We start from the raw sequence: 22,480 nt of genomic DNA on the forward strand, positions 1-22,480 counted from the left end.
CGGCCCTTTTGGAGCACGCTTCACTATCAGCCTGGGAGCTACAACTCCAGACTCCTCTTCTGTCTGTCTCTCCACACACTCTGCTCCAGCCCCTCCCCTCTGCTCTGCTTTTCTCTTACCCTGAGGGATGTGGTTTGTCCTGCTGCATCGGTGTGGGATCAGGTTACCAAGGAGGATTAACTCTTTCTGTGACAACCTGGCTTTGCCAGGGCGTCACACACCCCCTTGGTAAAACACGGCCCATCCTCAGGCCGTCTGGACACCAACATTTATTGAAACTGAAAAAAGGAAAAATCAACACATTACAATCATACATCTTCCCACATCGGGAGGTACGTTTTCTAGAAACTGTTCTGCCACCCCACACCTGCGGAGCAGATGGCCTCCTCCTGAACTTGAGGGCGTTCAACAGGGGTGACAGTCCATAAAACAGTCAACTTTTTAACTTGTGGGTAGCCGTCCATGCTCCACTACCACTGCCGCCGCCGCCACTCCCAGTACGGGGCACGGGTTCCGTGCTCTGCCTCCTGCTCAGAAGCCAGGCCCACTTGGATGCCCTTGGCGCCGGCTACAACCGGCCTCGCTAACTGCCGAGGGCTCCATCTCTCACTGGCCTGCTCCTCCTCCCCGCAGGTGCACTCCGGCTGCTCCACAGCCGTGACGGGGTACCTGGGAGCGGCTGGCGCCACATCTGGGGCAGACTTCCAATCGGGTGCCACCTCCGTTGCGGCCGGGCGGACTGCCGGAGCCGATGTCATCACCGTGGCAGCTGGGCGGACTGCCGGAGCCGGGTAAGATGTCATCGGGGTTGCGGCTACTGCTTGTCCAGGAACGGAATTAGGCAAAGTCCTGGCGTCCCTGCCTCTACAGTCCTAGTCACATAAACTGCGGTTCCTTCCTCCTGCTCCCCCTTGGTACTCGGGAGCAGTCCTTCTAGCAAGTTTTAAAGTTTTCCTTTCGCTTCCGGTCCTCTAGAGCTTCACTTCCACCCGCGCTCTCAGGGGGCGGAGCCTCTTTTTCGCGCCCACCGCTTGGGGAAGAAGGCACTGGGCGGGAGATTTTCGCGCCCAAAATGGCGGCAAAGATGGCGACTTTCAAAATTTTTGCAGCGGAACACCGCTGACAGTCCAGAACAAGGCACACTTCCTCCAGGTAACTGGATGGGTTCGATCCTGTTCGTGACGCCAAATGTGTCGCCCGGGGACCAGGGGTACTCAGATCCGGGCCACGAGGTCACTTCTGTGGGTATCACGGTGGCGTGACCCGGTCTGTGATCGCAGGCTCCACAGTAAAAGGGGGTTTGGTAAGGGAGATTGTCCGTGACGCCACCCACGGTTGTGGTGATTGTGGACACCACCGCTGCGATGAAGGTGCGGGACTCCCGGGAACGGTGTTGGGATGCAGCTTAGGATGTTAACCCCTCCGTGGGTAGGGGCAGTTGGTCCCGGGGCCCGTTCGGGGATAAGCAGGGAGCAGGGTGCAGTGCTGCGGTCCGGTGCCTGAGGGCACGGGCGTACTCACAAGTATTTCACACAGAGTCACTGGTAACTAGGAATTGCCAGTGTCCGCAGCCTTCGGTACGGGGGTGTTAGTGTCCCACACACGGTGCAGCAGCTCCTGTTGTTCTTTCCCTGCAGCCAGGTGCCTCTCTCTCCACTCTCTTCCTCTTTCTCCTCAGCCGGGAACGGGGAATCCACTCCCCTGCAGTGATCACCCTAAGTACCGGTGGGCCACTACCCTGCCCTGGCTACCTCTGGCCCCTTCCTCACTCACAGCCTGTCCCGTCCCTTTCAGAGCACGCTTCTCTATCAGCCTGGGAGCTACAACTCCAGACTCCTCTTCTGTCTGTCTCTCCACACACTCTGCTCCAGCCCCTCCCCTCTGCTCTGCTTTTCTCTTACCCTGGGGGATGTGGTTTGTCCTGCTGCATTGGTGTGGGATCAGGTTACCAAGGAGGATTAACTCTTTCTGTGACAACCTGGCTTTGCCAGGGCGTCACAGGATCATTGGGCATCATACTGTATTGGGGGCATGGTGGAGGAAACATATTGTTTTGTGGCACGATTGTAGGCATCAAAATGTATGTAATACTGTGAGGATAATATCTGGGGGCTTTGTGGGGGCATCATACTGTGGGGGAAATGTATTATGGGGTCACAATACTATGTGCGAAGGATCTCACTGGGGGGTAACCATAATGTGTGTGTGTGGCAGGTTATCATACTGTATGTGAAGAGGGCACAGTGGGGCTAACTTTGGTAAGAGAATGATCTTTAAGGTTTTATACTGTGTTGGGACAAATTTAAGGACATCATACTCTGTGTGAAGGCATTTTTAAGCCATCATACCATATGGAAGGTATTGTGGGGGCATTACACTATATGGAAGGCATCATACTGTTTGGGGGCCATGAAATTATGGGAATACTAAGTGGTTTCACTAGGGACTCTATTTCTGTATGGGTGCACAAAAAGGTCTGGACGGCATTAATGGTCTTGTGGAGCGCAGTAGGAGTGGCTCCTGATTAAAGACTATGAAGTGTCAGAACAATGCGTCATAGACTTTGATCAATGGCATTGGTTAACGTCATAGGAAGTGTGGGACTACGTTGGACTTGTGTGGGAAGTTTGATTTCTAATAAATTGATGAGGGACAGTGTATTGTTTTTAATTCTCTCTTTTTTTAGGTTTCCATTTGTGGACTATGTTGGATTCCCTGGACTATGTCAGACCTGACTAGGGTTTTTTTGAACAAATATATTGGTAAACCAGGGAAAGAGTCGGAGAGTCTTTTTTAACTCATTACCACCAAAGCCCGTTTTCAGCTTCCTGACCAGGCCACATTCACAGGTGATTCACAGAATTGAGCCGAGAAAATGAAAAAAAAAAAACATTTTTCTTACGAACATGTTGCTTTTGCTCCAAACTTAAAATTTTTACAAGCAAAATGGACCAAAGAATTTGTTGTGCAATTTCTCCTGAGTACACCAATGGTCAAAAACTACTGTTTGGGCACAAATCAGAGCTCAGAATGGAATGATCACCATTTGACATTTGGAGTGCAAAATCGGCTGAAATAGATAGTGGACAGAATGTAGCATTTGCTGAGACACTGATATACCTAAACAGTGAAAACCCCCACAATTGACCCCATTTTGGAAACTATACCTCATCAAGGAATTTATTTAGAGGTATGATGAGCACTTTGAACCCACAAGTGCTTCACATAAATTGTTAATATTGATCCGTATACAAGGAAAAAACAATCATTTGTCCCACAAAGAAGTTACCTTTGCCCAAAATGTTTAATTTTCATAACGGTAACAGGATAAAATGGACCATACCGTTTATTGTGCCATGTCTCCTGCAAATACCGATATGCCATATCTGATGGAAAACTGCTTTTTGGGCTTATGGGAGGGTTCAGAAGGGAAAGATAGCTATTTGAATTTTGGAGCACCATTTTGGCTGGAATAGATTGCAAATGCCGTGTCACGTTTGAAGAACCCCTGATATGCAAAACATCAAAAAAACACTCGTGACTCCAATCTGGAAACTACACCTCTCAAGAAATTTATCTAGGGCTGTATTGAGCATTTTTCACCCTTAGGCAATTCACAGAATTGTATAACAATGGGCTGAGTAAATGAAAATGTCCCATTTTTTCCAATGCAATGTTGCTTCAGCCCCAAGTTTCTAATTTTCAAAACAGTAGTAGGAAAAAATGGAAAATGAATGGTACAGTTTGTTACACAATTTCTCCTGAGTTTACCAATACACCATATGTGGGTGAAACTAATTTTGAGGCACCGTGCAAAGCTCAGAAGGGAATGAGCGCCATATTGCAGTACAGATTTTACTGAAATTGGGGAGGGTGTCATGTCACATTAGCAGAGACCTTGAGGTGCTAGAAAAGCAGACCCCCATAAGTGACCCCCTTTTACAAACTACACCACTCAATTAATTCATCTACGGGTGCAGAGAGCTTCTTCACACCACAAGTGCCTCACAGAATTTTATACCATTTGGTGGTGAAAAAGAATGATTACATTTTTACCACTAAAATGTTTTAGCCCCAAGTTTTTAATTTTTACAATAATGGCTAATAGGAAAAGAATGGACCACACAGTTTGTTGTTCAATTTTTGATAAGTGTGCCAATACCTACAGGTAATCGGGAACTACTTTTCAGGCACAGAATGGAAGCAGCATGATATTACAGTGCAGATTTTGCTGTTATGGTTTGCAGATGCCATGTCACATTAGCAGAGCGCTTGAAATGCCAAAACAGCAGAAACCCCTCCACCCTCCATAAGTGACCTCATGTTGCAAAACGACGGTACGATGTTGTTCCTTGTTCCCACGGCAGCACACATCGCTATGTATGAAGCCGCAGGCGCGAGGAACATCACCTTACCTGCGTCCCGGCTGCAATGCGGAAGGAAGGAGGTGGGCGGAATGTTTACGTCCTGCTCATCTCCGCCCCTCCGCTGCTATTGGCCGCCTGCCATGTGACGTCGCTGTGACGCCGCACGACCCGCCCCCTTAGGAAGGAGGCGGGTCGCCGGCTTAGCAACGTCGCAGAGCAGGTGAGTGCATGTGAAGCTGCCGCAGCGATAATATTCGCAGCAATCACAGGATATCGCACCTGCGACGGGGGCGGGTACTATCGCATTCGGCATCGCAAGCATCGGCTTGCGATGTTGCAGCGTGCAAAGTACCCCTAAGGGATCTATTCACTATAATAAGGGAGCAGAGTTACTCTGTGCTGTTTGGCCTCTGTTCAGCGGTTTCCATCTGAACAGTAGTGCACAAAACTGTGGCCGACTACACTTTTATGAATCCTTAAAAAGCTGGACACCGCTGGATTATAGACCAGAGACAGTCCACAGTATTTCCATCTGCATCATTACAGAGAATATTCCATCACGCATTCCATTTCAATTATGTATTTCAGAGATTTGCACATAAACCCAGGTGTAAGCACTTAGAACAGAGAATGGGGTAAATGTGAGGCAAGCCTTATGCGATCTTTGGGAGGAAGAATAAATAAGTCAGGTCAAGAATTTATTTTATTTATTTTTTATGCTAGTTACTGTGCAGTATAAGTGATAAGACGGTGCTATGCTTCAGGTCCGTGCGATTACACTAATACCAGGTTTGTATAAGGTTTTTATGTTTGCCTACTATCACATGCTAAAACAACACTTTAAAAATGTTTTGCAGCACAACTTTAAGAGCCATAATTTTTCAATTTTCTGCTAACAGTCACGTAGGAGCTTGTTTCTTGCGGGATAAGTTGACATTTTTGTTGGTACCATTTTGGGTGACATAACATTTTTTGATAGCTTTTTATTCTGATCTTTGGGAAGCCAAATGAACAAAACCAGTTTTTTATTTTTTTTATGTTGTTCACTGTTTGGTAAAAGTGATAACACGACTTTGTTCCACGGGTCAGTCATTACAGCTATATATTTATATATATTTTATGCTTTACCTTTACAGAATAAAATTATAGAAAAAAAAAGATTTTGCATTGCAATATTCTGACAGCTATAGCTTCTTTATTTTTCTGCTGATGACGTTGTATTGCAGCTTGTTTTTTGTGAGACAAGGTGCCTTTTTCAAGGATACAGCATTCATTTATATTGGACTTTTTGATCTTGTTTTATATCACTTATTTCCCTATGGTTTGATTAAAAAGCTTAATTTTTTTCCACATTTTTTTTTACGGTGTTTACTGAAGAAGGTAACTAGTGTGACAGAATTATACATCGGGTTATCCAAGACACGGCGATACCAAATACGTGTTCTCTTTTATTTTTTGTTTGTACAAAAATACATATGTTTAATGGTACTTGTTTTTTATTAATTTGGGTCAGGTTTATTATTTTTACTAATTTTGTTTACTTTTTTTACTTATTTACTTAGTAGTCCTATGGGACATTAACTTTGATTACTCTGAATGGTGATGTACTGCATTGTCATGCACAAGCATGGCAATGTATTGCACATATCAGTGTGACACTGACAGAATGCCTCATAGACCATGCTCTTGGCATTGTCTAATAGGCCACCATACCCAGATAACGCAGAGGTCATCATTTGATCTTGGGTTGTCATTGGAACAATTGGGCCCCGTGATCACATTGTGCGAGTTTCGATCAGATATGAGAGGGAAAAAACTCCCTATTCCAGCCTCCTTAATGTTGCAATCATTAGCATGTAGGGATTAAACAGCCAGGGTCGATGCAGCACAGTCCCTGGCTGTGACAGTCGGAACTTGGTTATCACTTAAGCCAAGCACCCAGCGGCGATCAACCGCTGCGTCCATTTGCTAGAAAGCTCTGCAAAGCAGGATTTACTGGTGTGTCCAATGTTGGGAAGTGGGTAAAATAAAGTATTTGTGTGGGGGGGGGGGTTTCCTTATAGGGTTAGTAATAAGTTGTCAGTTAGACATGTCTACATTACTTGATGAAAGCTGCATTTTTAGACCATTGACAGCTGACATCAATCACAAATACCATTACCCTAATTGCCAATGTACCAGAGTAAGGCAAAGTGCCAGAATTGGAGCATCTCATGTGATGCTTTACTTCTGTGGCGGCTGTGGGTGGCTATTTTTAGGCTGGGAAGGATCTAATAACCATGGACCTTCCCAGCCTTATATTATCAGCTCTCACCTGTCTGCTTTACCTTTGCTGGTTTCATAAAATAGGGGGGACCCCAAATCCATTTATTTATTTATTTACTTTTTAAGTTAAACATGCCAAAATAGCTGTAGAATAAACACCACATGAAGGGGGCACTAAAGGGTGCAAGTGTATGCTATGTAGGGGGATTGTGAAATTATAGATCTGCAGCATATCTATCCATTTAATCTAGCTAATATCTTTCCGTCATCAATCTATCTATATCTTTATATTAGTTTTTTCTTTTGAGGCCTGCATAGAAATCAGGGGGCATATAGATAGTCTGTGTGCCGTCGCACCCTTTGACTTGCATTAGCGAGTCTCGTCCCATATATGCAGCCAGAAGCAGTATGCTGTGATTTATTCCTCTACAAAACATATACAGCTGCACACTGACATGCTAACAATGAATAAATGAACTCTGGCATTGCATTACTGCTATAGGAATATTTCCAAAAAGAGATGTTTAGCTTATGCATGTGAGCCCGGTAACCAATTGCAAGGTAATCTCTGTATATCGGGAACCTAACCTAAAAGTAGTTACAATGTTTTTTCAGCTAGCACCTGTTCACACCTATTGAATGTGCGGGTCAGTCTTTTTGTATATTTGTGATTTATTCCTCAGCCCGATTACAGCTGAGGGAATACTCACAGATCAGCACTGCCTCAATGAATAACATTGGCGCGATCGCAATACATTTTGTTATCTCATTGCACTGATCCGTTTTATACGCAAGTGAGAATAAGGCCTAAACGTGAGGCTTTATTGAGAAGGCTCTTGTTTTCTTTTATACATCTGGTAAGATAATTATGTAAATGAGCAGGGACTTATATGTGAAGCACTAACATAACAGTATCTGCCTATAGTGTATCAGACACATCATTCTTGGAGTCGATGAGTTCTACACTTTAATGACAGTGACTGGAGGGATATCTACAACATTCCTTGTGTGTGGTACAATGTCTTGAATTTATCCCAATTATTTTCTATAGCAAATTGATATTTGTCCTATGCTGCTTCATCAAGGAAAGTGGGATTTTTGCTCAGGTACATTCTCTTCTCTTTAGTCACGGCAGCAGCACAACCGTCCTCTCTATAAAGTTATTTTCAACATGTCTGACCGCCTCTTCATTTCTTATGAGAAGTTCACTTTGACACAACAGTATCTTCTTCAATATTTTGCCCTGGTATTTGTAAGTCAAAACCATAAATGGATTAAAAACATAGAAGAGGTGCAAGTGTTTCCTTTATATTCTTTATCTGTGTAAGTATAAATCCTCATTTTTGCATTCAAATACTGATGGAAAATGCTGTTTACTGATTGATGTACAAGTGGGCAGGATTCATGTGAACTTTCCAATTATTAATCCATTTTTTTAGGAATACAGAATTAATCGGCTATTATAGAACCTTAAATCACAGATTACACTTCAAATGCTGCTTTGGTTATTAATAATAACCATATTAGAGAGGTATTACAATTCTGCTTTCTCCTCATTTCTTGTACCATGGATAGCAGGGACTTATAACATTGTTATTTCTGAACTTCTTTGCTTGAAAATAAAATGTTAAAACTTCAGGATAGACTGACACATTTGTAGATTGGAAGGGAAAACATAAAAGATGTATGAAAACCCGCAAAACAATGCAGATGTATATTATATTCAGTTTCTATGGAAGGCTGGGCTAGCAATGGCAGAACAAGGGACGACTTTGGAACATCATGTTCTTACTATCACTTTATAAACATGCTTTATCCTGATATATATTTGCAGATAAATGACATATATGTAAGAAAATTCAACCACAGTTGTGCTTTGTACCCATACTGGCACATTCATCTCAATATTTATTCATTTCTGCACTTTTTCTTCTTATTGATATATATATATACTGTAAGCTTTTAAACAAAATCCTATTTGTTGCTGAAAAGGTAATTACCCATAAGTGGTATATGCACCCTAATTATGTCTCCACCATATATACCACCATATACAGTCCACACTACAGGGATATATATATATATATATATATATATATATATATATATATATATATATATATATATATATGTATATATATGTATATATATATGCTATATATATATATATATATATATATATATATATATATACTGAAAAATAATCAGAGCAACCAATGCATGAGTTCTAATGAGAAGAATAGAAGGCTGGAAAATTTATTATAGAGATAGATAGAGAGAGATACTGTAGATAGATAGATAGATAGATAGATAGATAGATAGATAGAGGTAGATAATATCTATCTATCGATAGTTAATAGAGAGATAGAAATATAGATAGAGAGATAGATAGATGGATAGATAGGTAATAGATAGACAGATAGATGGATAGATAGAGAAATATAGATAAATAGATAGATAGATAGATAGATAGATAGATAGATAGATAGATGATAGATAGATAATAGATAGATAGATACAGGGATAGATAGATAGATAGATAGATGATAGATAGATAGATAGAGGGATAGATAGATTGATAGATAATAGATAGATGGATGGATGGATGGATGAATAGATAGATAGATAAATAATAGATAGATGATAGATAGATGGATGGATAGATAGATAATAGATAGATAGATAGATACTAGATAGATGGATAGATAGAGGGATAGATAGATAGATAATAGATAGATAGATAGGTACAGTAGATAGAGGGATAGATAGATAGATAATAGATATGGTAAGTAGATAGATGATAAATAGATAGATTGATTTTGTCACCCAGGAAGAAAAATATTAGCTGTTCAGGATCATGAGAGAATCTTTATGAAATTAAATCAATATTTTGCTTTTTAATGGGACCTTTGCATTTATTTTCAAGTATCACTTTGCTAGAAATAAAATCAGTTCCATATGTTTGGCAGAAAATACACAACACAGTACATAACAGTATTTATATAATTACTACACACACAAACACACATACATATATTTTTCTATATATACTGTGTATATATATATATATATATATATATATATATATATATATATATATATGAATGCATCTTCTTTTGAGATGCAATTTATGCAATTTTTAATAAACACCAGGAGGAGTGATAACATGTAAAGTATTTTTTCAGACTTTCTTTATGTAACTAAACACATAGATTTAATGCCAAGTATACAGGCCCTGGGAGTTTAATACTGGAGGAGGAGCTGTTGTATTCCAGGTTTTCCTATTTTTTTCGTTAGCAATCCATTTATTTATAACTGCCAAATATTTATAGTAGCAAAATGAAGACAAGGGAGCAGTGTACACAGCAGTGAGGCTGTGGCATTAGCCTGTGGCTACTGCTTATGAATGTATGTAGCTCTAGTAATAACCACTCCCCAGGAAATTGCCAGCTTAGTAAAATACTAGTAATATTAGCACGTGGTTTTCCAAGACATTTACATTTGAGTGCAAGGGAAGCTGCTAAGGCATAAACTTGTTATTTTAGCTTTCCGTGTTTAAAAACAATATTAGTCTCCCCATAAATTGCGCTGCCTGGCTGCACTGCCCGCCTCATGGGCTCCTGCTGCTGCAGTGTCCTACCATCATCATCATCATCAAGATAGCGAGGGGAATTAGATTGCATCAAGTGCCTGGCTCCTTTATCTTCTTTAACTTCTTTAACCTGTTTTTTTAACCTAGATTTTGTCTGGACAGAGGCAAAGTTTCCAAAACCAAAAAAAACCCGTTTCTAAACTGGTTTTATATTCGTGTGTAAAGCAACGAGTACTTGCATAATTTATTCAGGATTTGGGATGTAATCCACAGAAAGTAATCTGTAGTATCTGTGACACTATCTGTCTGTCTATCTGTCTCTATTTATTTCTTTATATATATATATATATATATATATATATATTTCTTTTTTCTTTTTAATTTATTCTTCTATTATTATTTTTTTTCAGGGAGGGATGTATATTTACCAAAATGTTGTTTGCAGAACATGCTAATTGTCAGATACATTAAAACTAGATAGACAGGTAGGTAGATATCGATAGATAGATAGATAGATAGATAGATAGATAGATAGATAGATAGATAGATAGATAGATAGAGTCCATATAAAGACTTTACAAGCCTCCTCCCCTGATCATTTAAGTGCAGATTATTAATGACTTTGACAATTCATTTGCTTTTTAAACATGATACAAAATTTTGCGAATCTCTTCATTTCCTTCTTGGTTCCTATTGTCATATCTTGTCAAGACAAGTAAATTGTAGGGCATTTTTTTTTCATCATACATAAAATACAATATATTACTTTTTTTATATAAATTATTGTTGATAGACATTTGAAATAAAGAAGGCATAGTTTGCGACTATTGATACAACTGTAATATTTTTCATAAAGTCACTTTTAAATATGTTTAAAGTGGTGTGTGTGTGTGTGTGTGTGTGTGTGTGTGTGTGTGTGTGTGTGTAGTGTGTATATGTAGAGTATGTATGTAGTGTATGTGTGTGTATATGTATATATGTAATGTGTGTGTGTGTGTGTGTGTGTGTGTGTGTGTGTGTGTGTGTGTGGTGTGTATATGTAGCGTATGTATGTAGTGTATGTGTGTATATGTAATGTGTGTGTATGTAGTGTGTGTATGTAGAGTATGTGTCTGTATATGTAGTGTGTGTATGTAGAGTATGTGTCTGTATATGTAGTGTGTATGTAGTGTATGTAATGTGTATATGTAGTGTATGTTTGTGTATATAATGTGTATATGTAGTGTGTGTACGTAGTGTGTATATGTAGTGTGTGTATATATGTAGTGTGTGTACGTAGTGTGTATATGTAGTGTGTGTATGTAGTGTGTATATGTAGTGTGTGTGTATGTAGAGAGAGTATGTGTGTGCATGTAGTGTGTATATGTAGTGTGCGTATGTGTAGTTTGTGTGTATATATGTAGTGTATGTGTGTAGATGTAGGGTACGTGTAGTTTGTGTATATGTGGTTTGTGTATATGTAGTGTGTGTGTGTGTGTGTGTGTGTGTGTGTGTGTGTGTGTGTGTGTGTGTGGTGTGTGTGTGCATATGTGTGTGTGTGTGTGTGTGTGTTTATGCTAATTTTAGTATAATAGCTGTCATATCTCAAGGATTTATTTTCCAATGGAATATTTTAGCGACAAGTGTGTTGTCCTGCTATAGGACACTTGTCAGCCCATTCCTCCACATGTTTGTGGGTCTGTTAAATGGGGTGTGACTGCTTTTATTTTCTGCCCAGTCTCCCTTGTATACAATAAAGTTCCATTTATGTTGCATTTCTGCTTGTCAGCCCATCTGATACAGTTGTGTGCAGGGGAGTACAGTATCCTCCTATCTCTTGGCTGGTGGGCTGTGCATAGTCTTCTTCATGGCTCATTGCCTTCTGTGTAAGGTGCCTTACAGTATCTCCTGTCTTCAGACAATCCCTATGGGTCTTCCCTGGAGCCCAGTGTAACATTATCAGGACAGGGGTGCGCTATTCTTCTGTAGATTGTGGGGCTCAGGGAGCAGGAGATGTGATGAGAGCCTGTGCTGTCTCTGCCTGTCTGTGCCCTCTATAGAAAGGTAGTGCTTGGTTTAGTATTCCTTATGGGTGTGAATATAAACAATTATCATTCATAATGCGACAAGGTGAGCTATGAGAGGGTTATAGTAAACTTCTCATAGTCTTCCTCAGTTTACCTTCCAGCACCAGCAAAGTCTTTAATTAATGTTTACTATAAACTTGTGGCTTCTTAGCACTAGGGTTAGTCCTAATCCTCTGGGTGTGCTGGTACTTTTAGTCCCTTATCAACATGAAGCTGAATGTGAGCAATATATCAGGTAGACATATAATGGATTTTCTACAGTCGGCTATCTCTGGACATCAGGATATACAAATAAGTCTTCTTGGATGGCAGCAGGGAGTAATGCATTCATTTTTACAAGAAGGCAGAACACAAGACCTTAAGCCCATAACTGTTTTATAGTCAACAATCAGAGTATTTACCGCAAAGCAAACAGCGCCTGCTCTGTGTGTACTGTCTCTGAATCTGCCATCAGGGTAAACTAGGGGTTAATTGTATTATTAATAATGGACCTGGCAGGAATGCCCAGCCTCATCATACCACTTATTCCCTAAAATGCATCGGACAGAAGAAATCCCAGTAAATTCAGTGTAAAATCCATGTTGCGTTACACATTCTGAAGGAACATGGGCTGCCAACATGAAGGCTACAGGACAAGGCCAGAGAAGGTATGAGACGTCTGGGGGGTCTTCTGTACAGCGCAGCACTCTCTCCATGAATGCAGGAACTCTGCAATAAATGCCTATTAGTAAGGAGGGGAGCGGGTGTTTATGTGGAGACTTGGCTTGCTGTAAATCCATCAACATCTCAGACAACTCTGAGCATAGTAAGTTCCCGAACACATTCCTGGGCAGTGCGCATGCGTGCACAGGTAGCAACCAGTCCTTTATGAGCAGGTGAGATGTTCCTGTGCAGGTAGAGAAGGATTTGTTGAAGCTGCTGATATCTGCAGGCGGATCCCTCAGTCCATCATCAGGAGGGATTATAGGATGTCCATGCTGGCCAAGATGGGGGACTGGCAGGTGAGATGGCACACCTGGTCACAGGCACTCACCTGGGGACTACCTTCAGAATGTTCTAATAGTCTTACGAAAATATGACACTTGTTTTATATAAGTAGTATGGTTTTATATTGATATAGCATAGATACACAAAGGCAGACATCGTGGGAAATTACTAGATCTCTAATGGAAATACTCTGGATCTGGTCATTAAAACACAGGGCAGGTGAGGAATGGAGCAGGAAAAACCGCCCTCAGCCACCTCTTTTACAGGTTGCTAGGAAAAGGGAATTATGCAAGCTAATAATAATAACAGCTGCCTGGAGATCATTCACAGCAGAGCTGCAACAATGTGTGTGTGTGTGTGCGTGTGTGTGCGTGTGTGTGTGTGTGTGTGCGTGTGTGTGCGTGTGTATGGATATACATGTATGTGTGTGTATGTAATGTATGTGTGTACATATGTATATGTATGTTTGTGTGCATGCGTGTGTATATCTATGTGTGTGCATATGTGTATATATGTGTTCGTGTGTGTGTTTATATATATATATATATATATATATATATATGAGTGTGTGTGTGTGTGTGTGTGTGTGTGTGTGTGTATGTGTGTGTGTGTATGGATATACATGTATGTGTGTGTATGTAATGTATGTGTGTACATATGTATATGTATATGTATGTTTGTGTGCATGCGTGTGTATATCTATGTGTGTGCATATGTGTATATATGTGTTTGTGTGTGTGTTTTTTTATATATATATATATATATTTATATATATGAGTGTGTGTGTGTGTGTGTGTGTGTGTGTGTGTGTGTGTGTGTGTGTATGGATATACATGTATGTGTGTGTATGTAATGTATGTGTATATATGTGTATATATATGTACATATACTTACACACACACACACACACACGCATGTGTGTGGTGTGCATGTGTGTACATATGTATATGTATGTTTGTGTGCATCCGTGTGTATATCTGTGTGTGTGCATATGTGTGTGTGTGTATATGTGTTTGTGTGTGTGTGTGTGTTTTTATATATATATATATACATATATATATATGAGTGTATGTGTGTATCTATATATATATATATATATATATATATATATATATGAATACATATGAGTGTACAGTTGTGTGCAGGTGAGTAAAGTATCTTCCTACCTCTTGTAAATTGAGGATCAGCACAAAGCAGGGGAGAAGTGAAGAAGAGACACTACAGTGTTAGCTAATAGGGAGTACAGGGGAGTACAGATCTGCACCCCATATATATATATATGTGTGTGTGTGTGTGTGTGTGTGTGTGTGTGTGTGTGTGTGTGTGTGTGTGTGTGTGTGTGTGTGTGTGTACACTGTTACTGATGAATGTTCACAGATACACAGTATATTCATGTGAATGTATACTAGGTAGATAACAGGGCCATGCTGTTCCAGTCTCAAATGTTCCTCTTCAATATGTAAACTGCTAGGGGCTCTGTTAATAGGCCCTGATCACAAGAGCATAATTATTGCTGAAATAGCAATTATCCATCAGTGGTATATGCACCCTAATTATATCCCCACCATATATAGTCTACGCTACAGGGCAGTTTATCTATCTATCTATTTGTCTATGTATCTATCTGTCTATCTATCTATCCATTATACATCTATCTATCTAACCATCATCTATCTATCTCTCTATCTATCCATCATCTAGCTATCCATCTATTTTTCTATCTATCTATCCCTCTATCTATCCATCATATAGCTATCTATCTATCCATCAACTGTCTATCTCTATCTATCCATCATATATCTATTCATCTGTCATCTATTTATCTATTATCTATCCATCATCTGCCTATCTACCAATCTATCCACCTATATATCTATCTATCTATCTATCTATCTAATTATCATCTATATCGTTCTTTCTGCCTATCCACCGTTCTATCACGTATTAATATGTGTATTACTTTCACGAGAAAAGGTAGTAGAGAAGAAAAATACAGATGGCTAGATAGATAGATAGATAGATAGATAGATAGATAGATAGATAGATAGATAGATAGATAGATAGATAGATAGACACATATATGGGCACACAAACGCACTGAGCAATAACGCGTAAAAACGCAGTAAAACGCGGCAAAAATGCATGCCAAAGGTGCGGTTTTTTGGAACCAAAAACGTGCATCTTTGTGGTCAAAAAAAAGATGCAGTATCCGCACATAATTGCGAACTGTAGCAGATATAATATCAGTGCCCAGTCTATTAGCTGGGCATTAGTGGTATGTATACATCTAGTCTAATCAACAGGGTGAGATGAAAAATGACCGCAAATCTAGTCTGATGAGAGATATCATGTCAGACCTACCTTTGGTCACCAAGCTGGGGCCTTTCGCACTTGCGGGGGCAGCAGTTTATACTCCATGGGGTCCTGCAGGGACATTGATGGTCTCTCACTGCTCCCAGGTCTAGATGGGGTCTTACAGCAGACAATATATAATGCTCAAAAAAATAAAGGGAACACTTAAACAACTCAGTGTTCCCTTTATTTTTTTGAGCAGTATATGTCGGTGTGACTGAGCAGTCTATAGGGATTTTCCACCCAGTGTAGTGTTGCATGTGAATGGTGGGGGTCACAATGGCACTGAGCAGTCTCACACTGTTAGCAGCTCCTCCATGATGTGCTCCACACAAGAAATGTTAATGACTCCTAAAAGCGACACTATAGATCTGTTGCTGCGGGTGTAAAGTGTTTCTCACACTCCTCTAACCTCCACGCGGCAGTGTTTGATCGTGGCTGTAATATTCGCATTCAATTAGCGGGGGTGATGGTGATCCTGTAGATGACTATGGGCCTGCCTGGCTGCAGTGACTGGCGCTGGCTCATCATGGGCCCCTTTCTCATTACAAGTACATGCACCAGAGGATAATCCCAACTTCATTTTCAACTCAATCAGGGAAAAACAACTATTTTGACTAGATCAAAAAGAAACGCGTTGGAGGGAAACCTGTCTGTTTGTAAGAAGACCTCCTAGATCTTTTTGACATTGAACAGACAACTACAGGCTCCTGAGACCATTTATGCAAATGCAGTGTCACCAGCAGCACTGACCTACTAAAGGATGGCCAGTGTCAGCTCCAACACACTGCTGATGTACTAAAGGATTACCGGTGCCATCTCCAACACATTTATATACTAAAAGACGGCCAGTGTCAGCTCCAACACATTTATGTACTAAAGGACTACCGGTGCCATCTCCAACACATTTATATACTAAAGGACTACCGGTGCCATCTCCAACACATTTATATACTAAAGGACGGCCAGTGCCAGCTCCAACACATTTATGTACTAAAGGACTACCGGTGCCATCTCCAACACATTTATATACTAAAGGACTACCGGTGCCATCTCCAACACATCTATATACTAAAGGACGGCCAGTGCCAGCTCCAACACATTTATGTACTAAAGGACTACCGGTGCCATCTCCAACACATTTATATACTAAAGGACTACCGGTGCCAGCTCCAACACATTTATGTACTAAAGGACTACCGGTGCCATCTCCAACACATTTATATACTAAAGGACTACCGGTGCCATCTCCAACACATTTATATACTAAAGGACGGCCAGTGCCAGGTCCAACACATTTATGTACTAAAGGACGGCCTGTGCCAGCTCCAACACACTGATGATGTACTAAAGGGCGGCCAGTGCCAGCTCCAACACATTTATATACTAAAGGACGGCCACTGCCAGCTCCAACACACTGATGATGTACTAAAGGACGGCCAGTGCCAGCTCCAACACACTGATGATGTACTAAAGGGCGGCCAGTGCCAGCTCCAACACATTTATATACTAAAGGACGGCCACTGCCAGCTCCAACACACTGATGATGTACTAAAGGGCGGCCAGTGCCAGCTCCAACACATTTATATACTAAAGGACGGCCACTGCCAGCTCCAACACACTGATGATGTACTAAAGGACGGCCAGTGCCAGCTCCAACACACTGATGATGTACTAAAGGACGGACAGTGCCAGCTCCAACACATTTATATACTAAAGGATGGCCAGTGCCAGCTCCAACATATTTATGTACTAAAGGATGGCCAGTGCCAGCTCCAACACATTTATATACTAAAGGACGGCCAGTGCCAGCTCCAACACATTTATGTACTAAAGGACGGCCAGTGCCAGCTCCAACACATTTATATACTAAAGGACGGCCAGTGCCAGCTCCAATACATTTATGTACTAAAGGACTACCGTTGCCATCTCCAACACACTGATGATGTATTAAAGGATGGCCGGTGCAGGCTCCAGCACATTTATATACTAAAGGACTGCCTGTGCCTGCTCTAACACACTAATGTACTAAAGGATAACCTGTGTCAGCTCCAATAGATTTATGTACTAAAGGACGGCCGAAATCATCTCTAACTCACCGATGTACTAAAAGACGGCTTGTGCCAGCTCCAACACTCTAATGTACTAAAGGATGGACTGTTAGCTCCAACACATTTATGTACTAAAGGACAACTGATGCCAGCTCTAACACACTAATGTACTAATGTACGGCAGGTGTCAGCTCTAACACCCTTATCTACTAAAGGACAGCCGGTGCCAGCTCTAACACAGTGATGTACTAAAGGACGGCCGATCCCAGCTTCTACACACTCATCTACTAAAGGACGACCGATGCCAGGTCCAACACACTAATGTACTAAAGGATGATCTGTGCCAGCTCTACACACTGATGTACTAAAGGACGGACGGTGCCAGTTCCAAAACACTTATGCACTAAAGGATGGCCGGTGCCAGCTCTAAGGAGCACACTATAGGCAGCAGCGCTGTACAGCAAGGCAGAATTCTACGCACGACTGTCGGCCCAGCCTCCTATCACTCTAATACAATTAGCCATTAAAATTAACCGTTCTGCAAACGTCAAAATGGAACTGCTCATTAGATGCTGCATAATTTTCTCATTTCACACGTTTTCGAAGATCTTCAGACGCCCAAACTGAATATCAAATAGGACATGTAAAAAAAAAAAAGATTATCACTGCGATTATTCCTTTTCTTTGCACTTCAGGTACAGTGTGTGTATAGAGAAAAAAACGCATTCTTCAACTCTATGCACTCTGCAACTGTTATATATATATATATGTATATATATATATATATATATATATATATATATATATATATATTGCTCAAAAAAAAATAAGGGGAACACTGAAATACCATTGTCTTGTTTGAGTGTTACCTTTATTTTTTTGAGCAGTATATATATGTATATATATATATATATATATATATATATATATATAGATATATATTTCTGTATAGATATAGATATGTACATATACATACATGTGTACATACATTCAGGTGTATAGAATATTTACATATTTCTGTGTATGTATATATAATTTCCTAACTTCCCATCCTTCTATTCTTTCTTACTGGAACACTAGCTGCTCAGATTATTTTCCATGTTCCCCTATGTAGCACCTTAAGCCCTTGAGTGTAGGATCTCATGTCACCCAGCAATCGGCCCATTGTAGATATGCTAATCAGCTATTTAGGCTTGGTGGTTAGAAGCAAGGGAAATAAAGGAAACTTTCTACCATTAGAGGGAGATCTCAGTGCACCAAAGCATTGTACCAGCATTGCTCACTCACAGCACAGCACACAGGGGCTCTAGACTTTTGTGGGGACAGGGAAGAAGAAGAAATCCTCTTCCAAAGAGCCCATGAAAATGCTGTGGAAACTAACGGATAATATCAAATATGAAGAGTGTGAGGTAAGGGGTAGTGTATGTGGCCCTTACCAGCACACAGAACCTTGTGGCCAGCAGTATCACGACTAGGACTAGTCTGTACTCTCCGCATGGTGGACTTTCTAACTACCTCTCTATTCACTTAGTACGGATGCATGCAAAAGTCCATTACACACACACCCCCACACACACACACACACACACACATATATATATATATATATATATATATATATATATATATATATATATATATATATATATATATATATATATATATATATATATATGTATATATATATATATATATATACACACACACATATATATAGGTACAGAATTGTTATAAACACTTTTCAAAATCTTATAATTTTATTAAACTATAGTAATGTGGCATTATTGGAAATACAGTCAGTATTTATAAATACATGTATTATTTTGTATATACAAATAATTCATAGCGAGTGTTTCAATAGTTTGTGCAGTGTTATTATACACTGATGATATTTTAATTTTTAATAAAGTATTTCACAATTCATAATCATTCATAAGCTTTATGCTAAATTATAAATTATTATTATATTATTAATAATAATAATAATAATAATAACACCAGCAAGGGTATAAATGTCAGAAGTGGAGAAAACAGGACCATTAGATAATGTGAAGTTGTACCATATGCCGGGTGTTTTAGTGCATACAAAGGCACACAAACGTGTGAGTACAAAGGCACAGTGTTGGCACATGGATCATTGTCTTGTTGTGACTTGCTAGGCTCTGAGCTGCTTTTGTGATTCCCCAAGTGGTTGGGGCAGTTTTGGAGGTGGACAGAGACGCTCGCTCGTCTTTAATACTATTGTGTTACATATATATATATATATATATATATATATATATATATATATATATATATATATATATATATATATATATATATATATATATATATATATATGTATATATATATATATATATATATATATATATATATATATACATATATAATTTTTATTTTATAGATCCAATTTTCCATCGTCTCACCATTCGATATAGTGCGGGTTATCTGACTCGTATGGTAGTTGCTATTTTGCAGCAAGGTTTCGGAGGACAGTCAGGACACCGGGTGGAGATGGTCCTCCATGTTCCTGCTGGTGGAGCAGGGTGATCATGGAGGAGGAGAGTCTGTAGCATGGTGTGCTTGTGAGCTGGAGATTAAAGCTGTATTTTGTTAGGTGTGCATAGCTGTGTAGAAACATGCAGGCTCTGGATGACTGTTGTTATTCTAACCCCAGCCAGCTCTATAGAGTTGGCTATGTCATATTTTGGAGGAGTTGTTTGCCGGAGTTGCAGAGCCAGTCCGACGGGTTTGGAGTTGGAGCCAGGATCGGGCGGAAGGGAGGCAGCAATAGAGCCGGGCCCATCCGTGCCGGACCGGTGCTGACCACAGATGACCAGGGCTGGAGCACCTTGATCGCGGTGGACGGGGACAAGCGAGGCGTCTACACTGGGGGCCTTCAGCATTTCGGCGCTGGAGAAGAAGAGGAAACCAGTAGGCTCCAGCAGAAGAACAAAGTTCCCAGCTGCCTTCCGGGACCTGCATGCTGCCACAAGCCCAGGACTGCTTCTGCCTCCTCCAGGACGGCTGCACCCTTGTCTGAGACCCTCAGCTCAGCTCTGGGACATTGTCCTAGTTGACTCAACATAAAAGGATCTTTCTCTTAAATGAAAAGAGCCGAGAATCTTAATTGCGGCTGAGGGAAGAGCGGTGGATGCGCCTGCACTGACTGGCTCTGCTCAGACTATTTGTTGGAATAGGAAGCTGTGGTTGTTGTGGTTGGAGCCCATCGGGCTATGGATCGGGTTCAGAGGACAGGAGATCCGGGCCCCTCGGATCCAGACATGAAAAGCAAAGGGCTGGAGAGCACTGAGAACATTCGTAGCAGCAAGAGGAGGACATCAGAGCTGTCCATGGCTTATCCAGGATATTCCCAGGATTCCCAGGTGCCAATTCCCTTTATTCCCCCCATCCCTCCTTCCCTGTCACACTCATTCACTTTTCATGCCCTGCAACCTTTAAAATGTCCCCCCTATCCTGTGATTCGCCAGCCCCCCTCCCTCTCTCCTTCCCTCACTCCCTCACTGGTGTCTCTCCCTCTTTTCCTCCCCCTCCACCTCTGATTAGATACACTGATTCTTCATTCAATGGACGTCATTTAGAACAGGGCTCTGCCTTGAGTTGCTTCCTCGGTTCACGCTCGATTTCCAGCCATTCTTCCTTTATTAAGTATTGCTGTAATATTAATAGTCATGAATATCTGCTGCTATTAGGGCTTGGAGGGGAGCAGGCTGCATCTCTTCTAGGAATCCCTGCCAGAGCAGAAGCCCTACACGAGTCCGGGAAGGATTAACGAAGAGGCTCGTACAGAGAAACTTTGCATTCGCCAATTTGAAGAATCGCTCTCAGATCTGATGGATTATGGTCGTTGGTCGGCGCCCGATATTCGTCGTAGTTATGATTTTCTAGTAGCGATATTCTAGGGCTGGCGACTTTCTCTCTGCTCTTCTGGTTCCACTCTTTTACATTTTTTTTTATTTTTCTCCATTGATTTGTATCAATAGCAGCACTCATGTTAGTGCACAGTTTTTCCGCTATGGTGAGTTTACAGAAATACTAATGTGTGCTTACAATTGTATCCTTTTTTTCCTGTTATTATATTTATATATAAATCAATCTGCTCCATCCAATTCAATCTAGTGCTGCCATCAAAACCCCATTGTGCAGTTCCCATGATTTGTATTCCAGCTATTACTGACATGTGATTTTATCTCACACATCCTGTGCTTTTTCCCTGATCAAATGACTCCTTAATATTATAAAACATGGATATCCAATATATAGAAGCTCTCGGTCCCCAGCTAACCCTAAACATATGCTGGCAAGGGGCATGTGCTTTCATTTAATGCCTACTATCCTTATCCATTACATTGTCATTTTCTTTGTAGATCTTTTATTTGATGGAATATTGTATGTTGTGGGCAACAGGGGTCTGTTTCGTTTTATTATTATTATTTTGTAATTATGATAATAATTTCACTAAGTATTCTTAGGAGAATAGAATATTTTAAGGCCCCTTCGGATTCTGAAATTGTTACATTTATGTCCGATTTTGTTCCCGTATGTTAAATGTAGACATTTCTTGCATTTGTAAATGATAAAATATAATATTGTGTATACATAGGGAATATCTGTTGTATGAGATGGTATTAAAGTCTTCTGATTGCTTGTATGGTTTATTTCTATGTCTTATTAATTGTTCTTTTTGTTCTTCCTAGGACCGCCATGATGGCACCAGTAATGGGACAGCCAGGTTACCCCAGCTGGGCTCGGTGGGCCAGTCCCCCTATGCCAGTGCGC

General features: G+C 40.6%; 1 protein-coding gene across 6 annotated transcripts in view; it reads left to right on the forward strand.

The window, feature by feature from the left end:
- Positions 1-13,197: 13,197 nt before the first annotated feature.
- TFAP2A (transcription factor AP-2 alpha) overlaps positions 13,198-22,480 on the forward strand; it is a 28,742-nt gene continuing 19,459 nt past the window's right edge. For 2 of the 6 annotated variants that reach the window (XM_075314772.1, XM_075314773.1), the window contains exons 1-2: positions 21,276-21,719; positions 22,399-22,480. The exon at positions 22,399-22,480 is cut by the window's right edge and continues 353 nt beyond it. In XM_075314772.1, coding sequence (XP_075170887.1) covers positions 21,693-21,719; positions 22,399-22,480 — 109 coding nt within the window. In that variant the 5' untranslated portion in view covers positions 21,276-21,692. Of the gene's footprint in view, positions 13,292-18,952; positions 19,090-20,408; positions 21,067-21,275; positions 21,720-22,398 lie in introns of those variants that run through there. The other 4 variants (XM_075314771.1, XM_075314770.1, XM_075314769.1 and 1 more) reach the window with 4 other exon arrangements.

Source organism: Anomaloglossus baeobatrachus, chromosome 6 (genome assembly GCF_048569485.1).
Source record: "Anomaloglossus baeobatrachus isolate aAnoBae1 chromosome 6, aAnoBae1.hap1, whole genome shotgun sequence".
NCBI lineage: Eukaryota > Metazoa > Chordata > Amphibia > Anura > Aromobatidae > Anomaloglossus > Anomaloglossus baeobatrachus.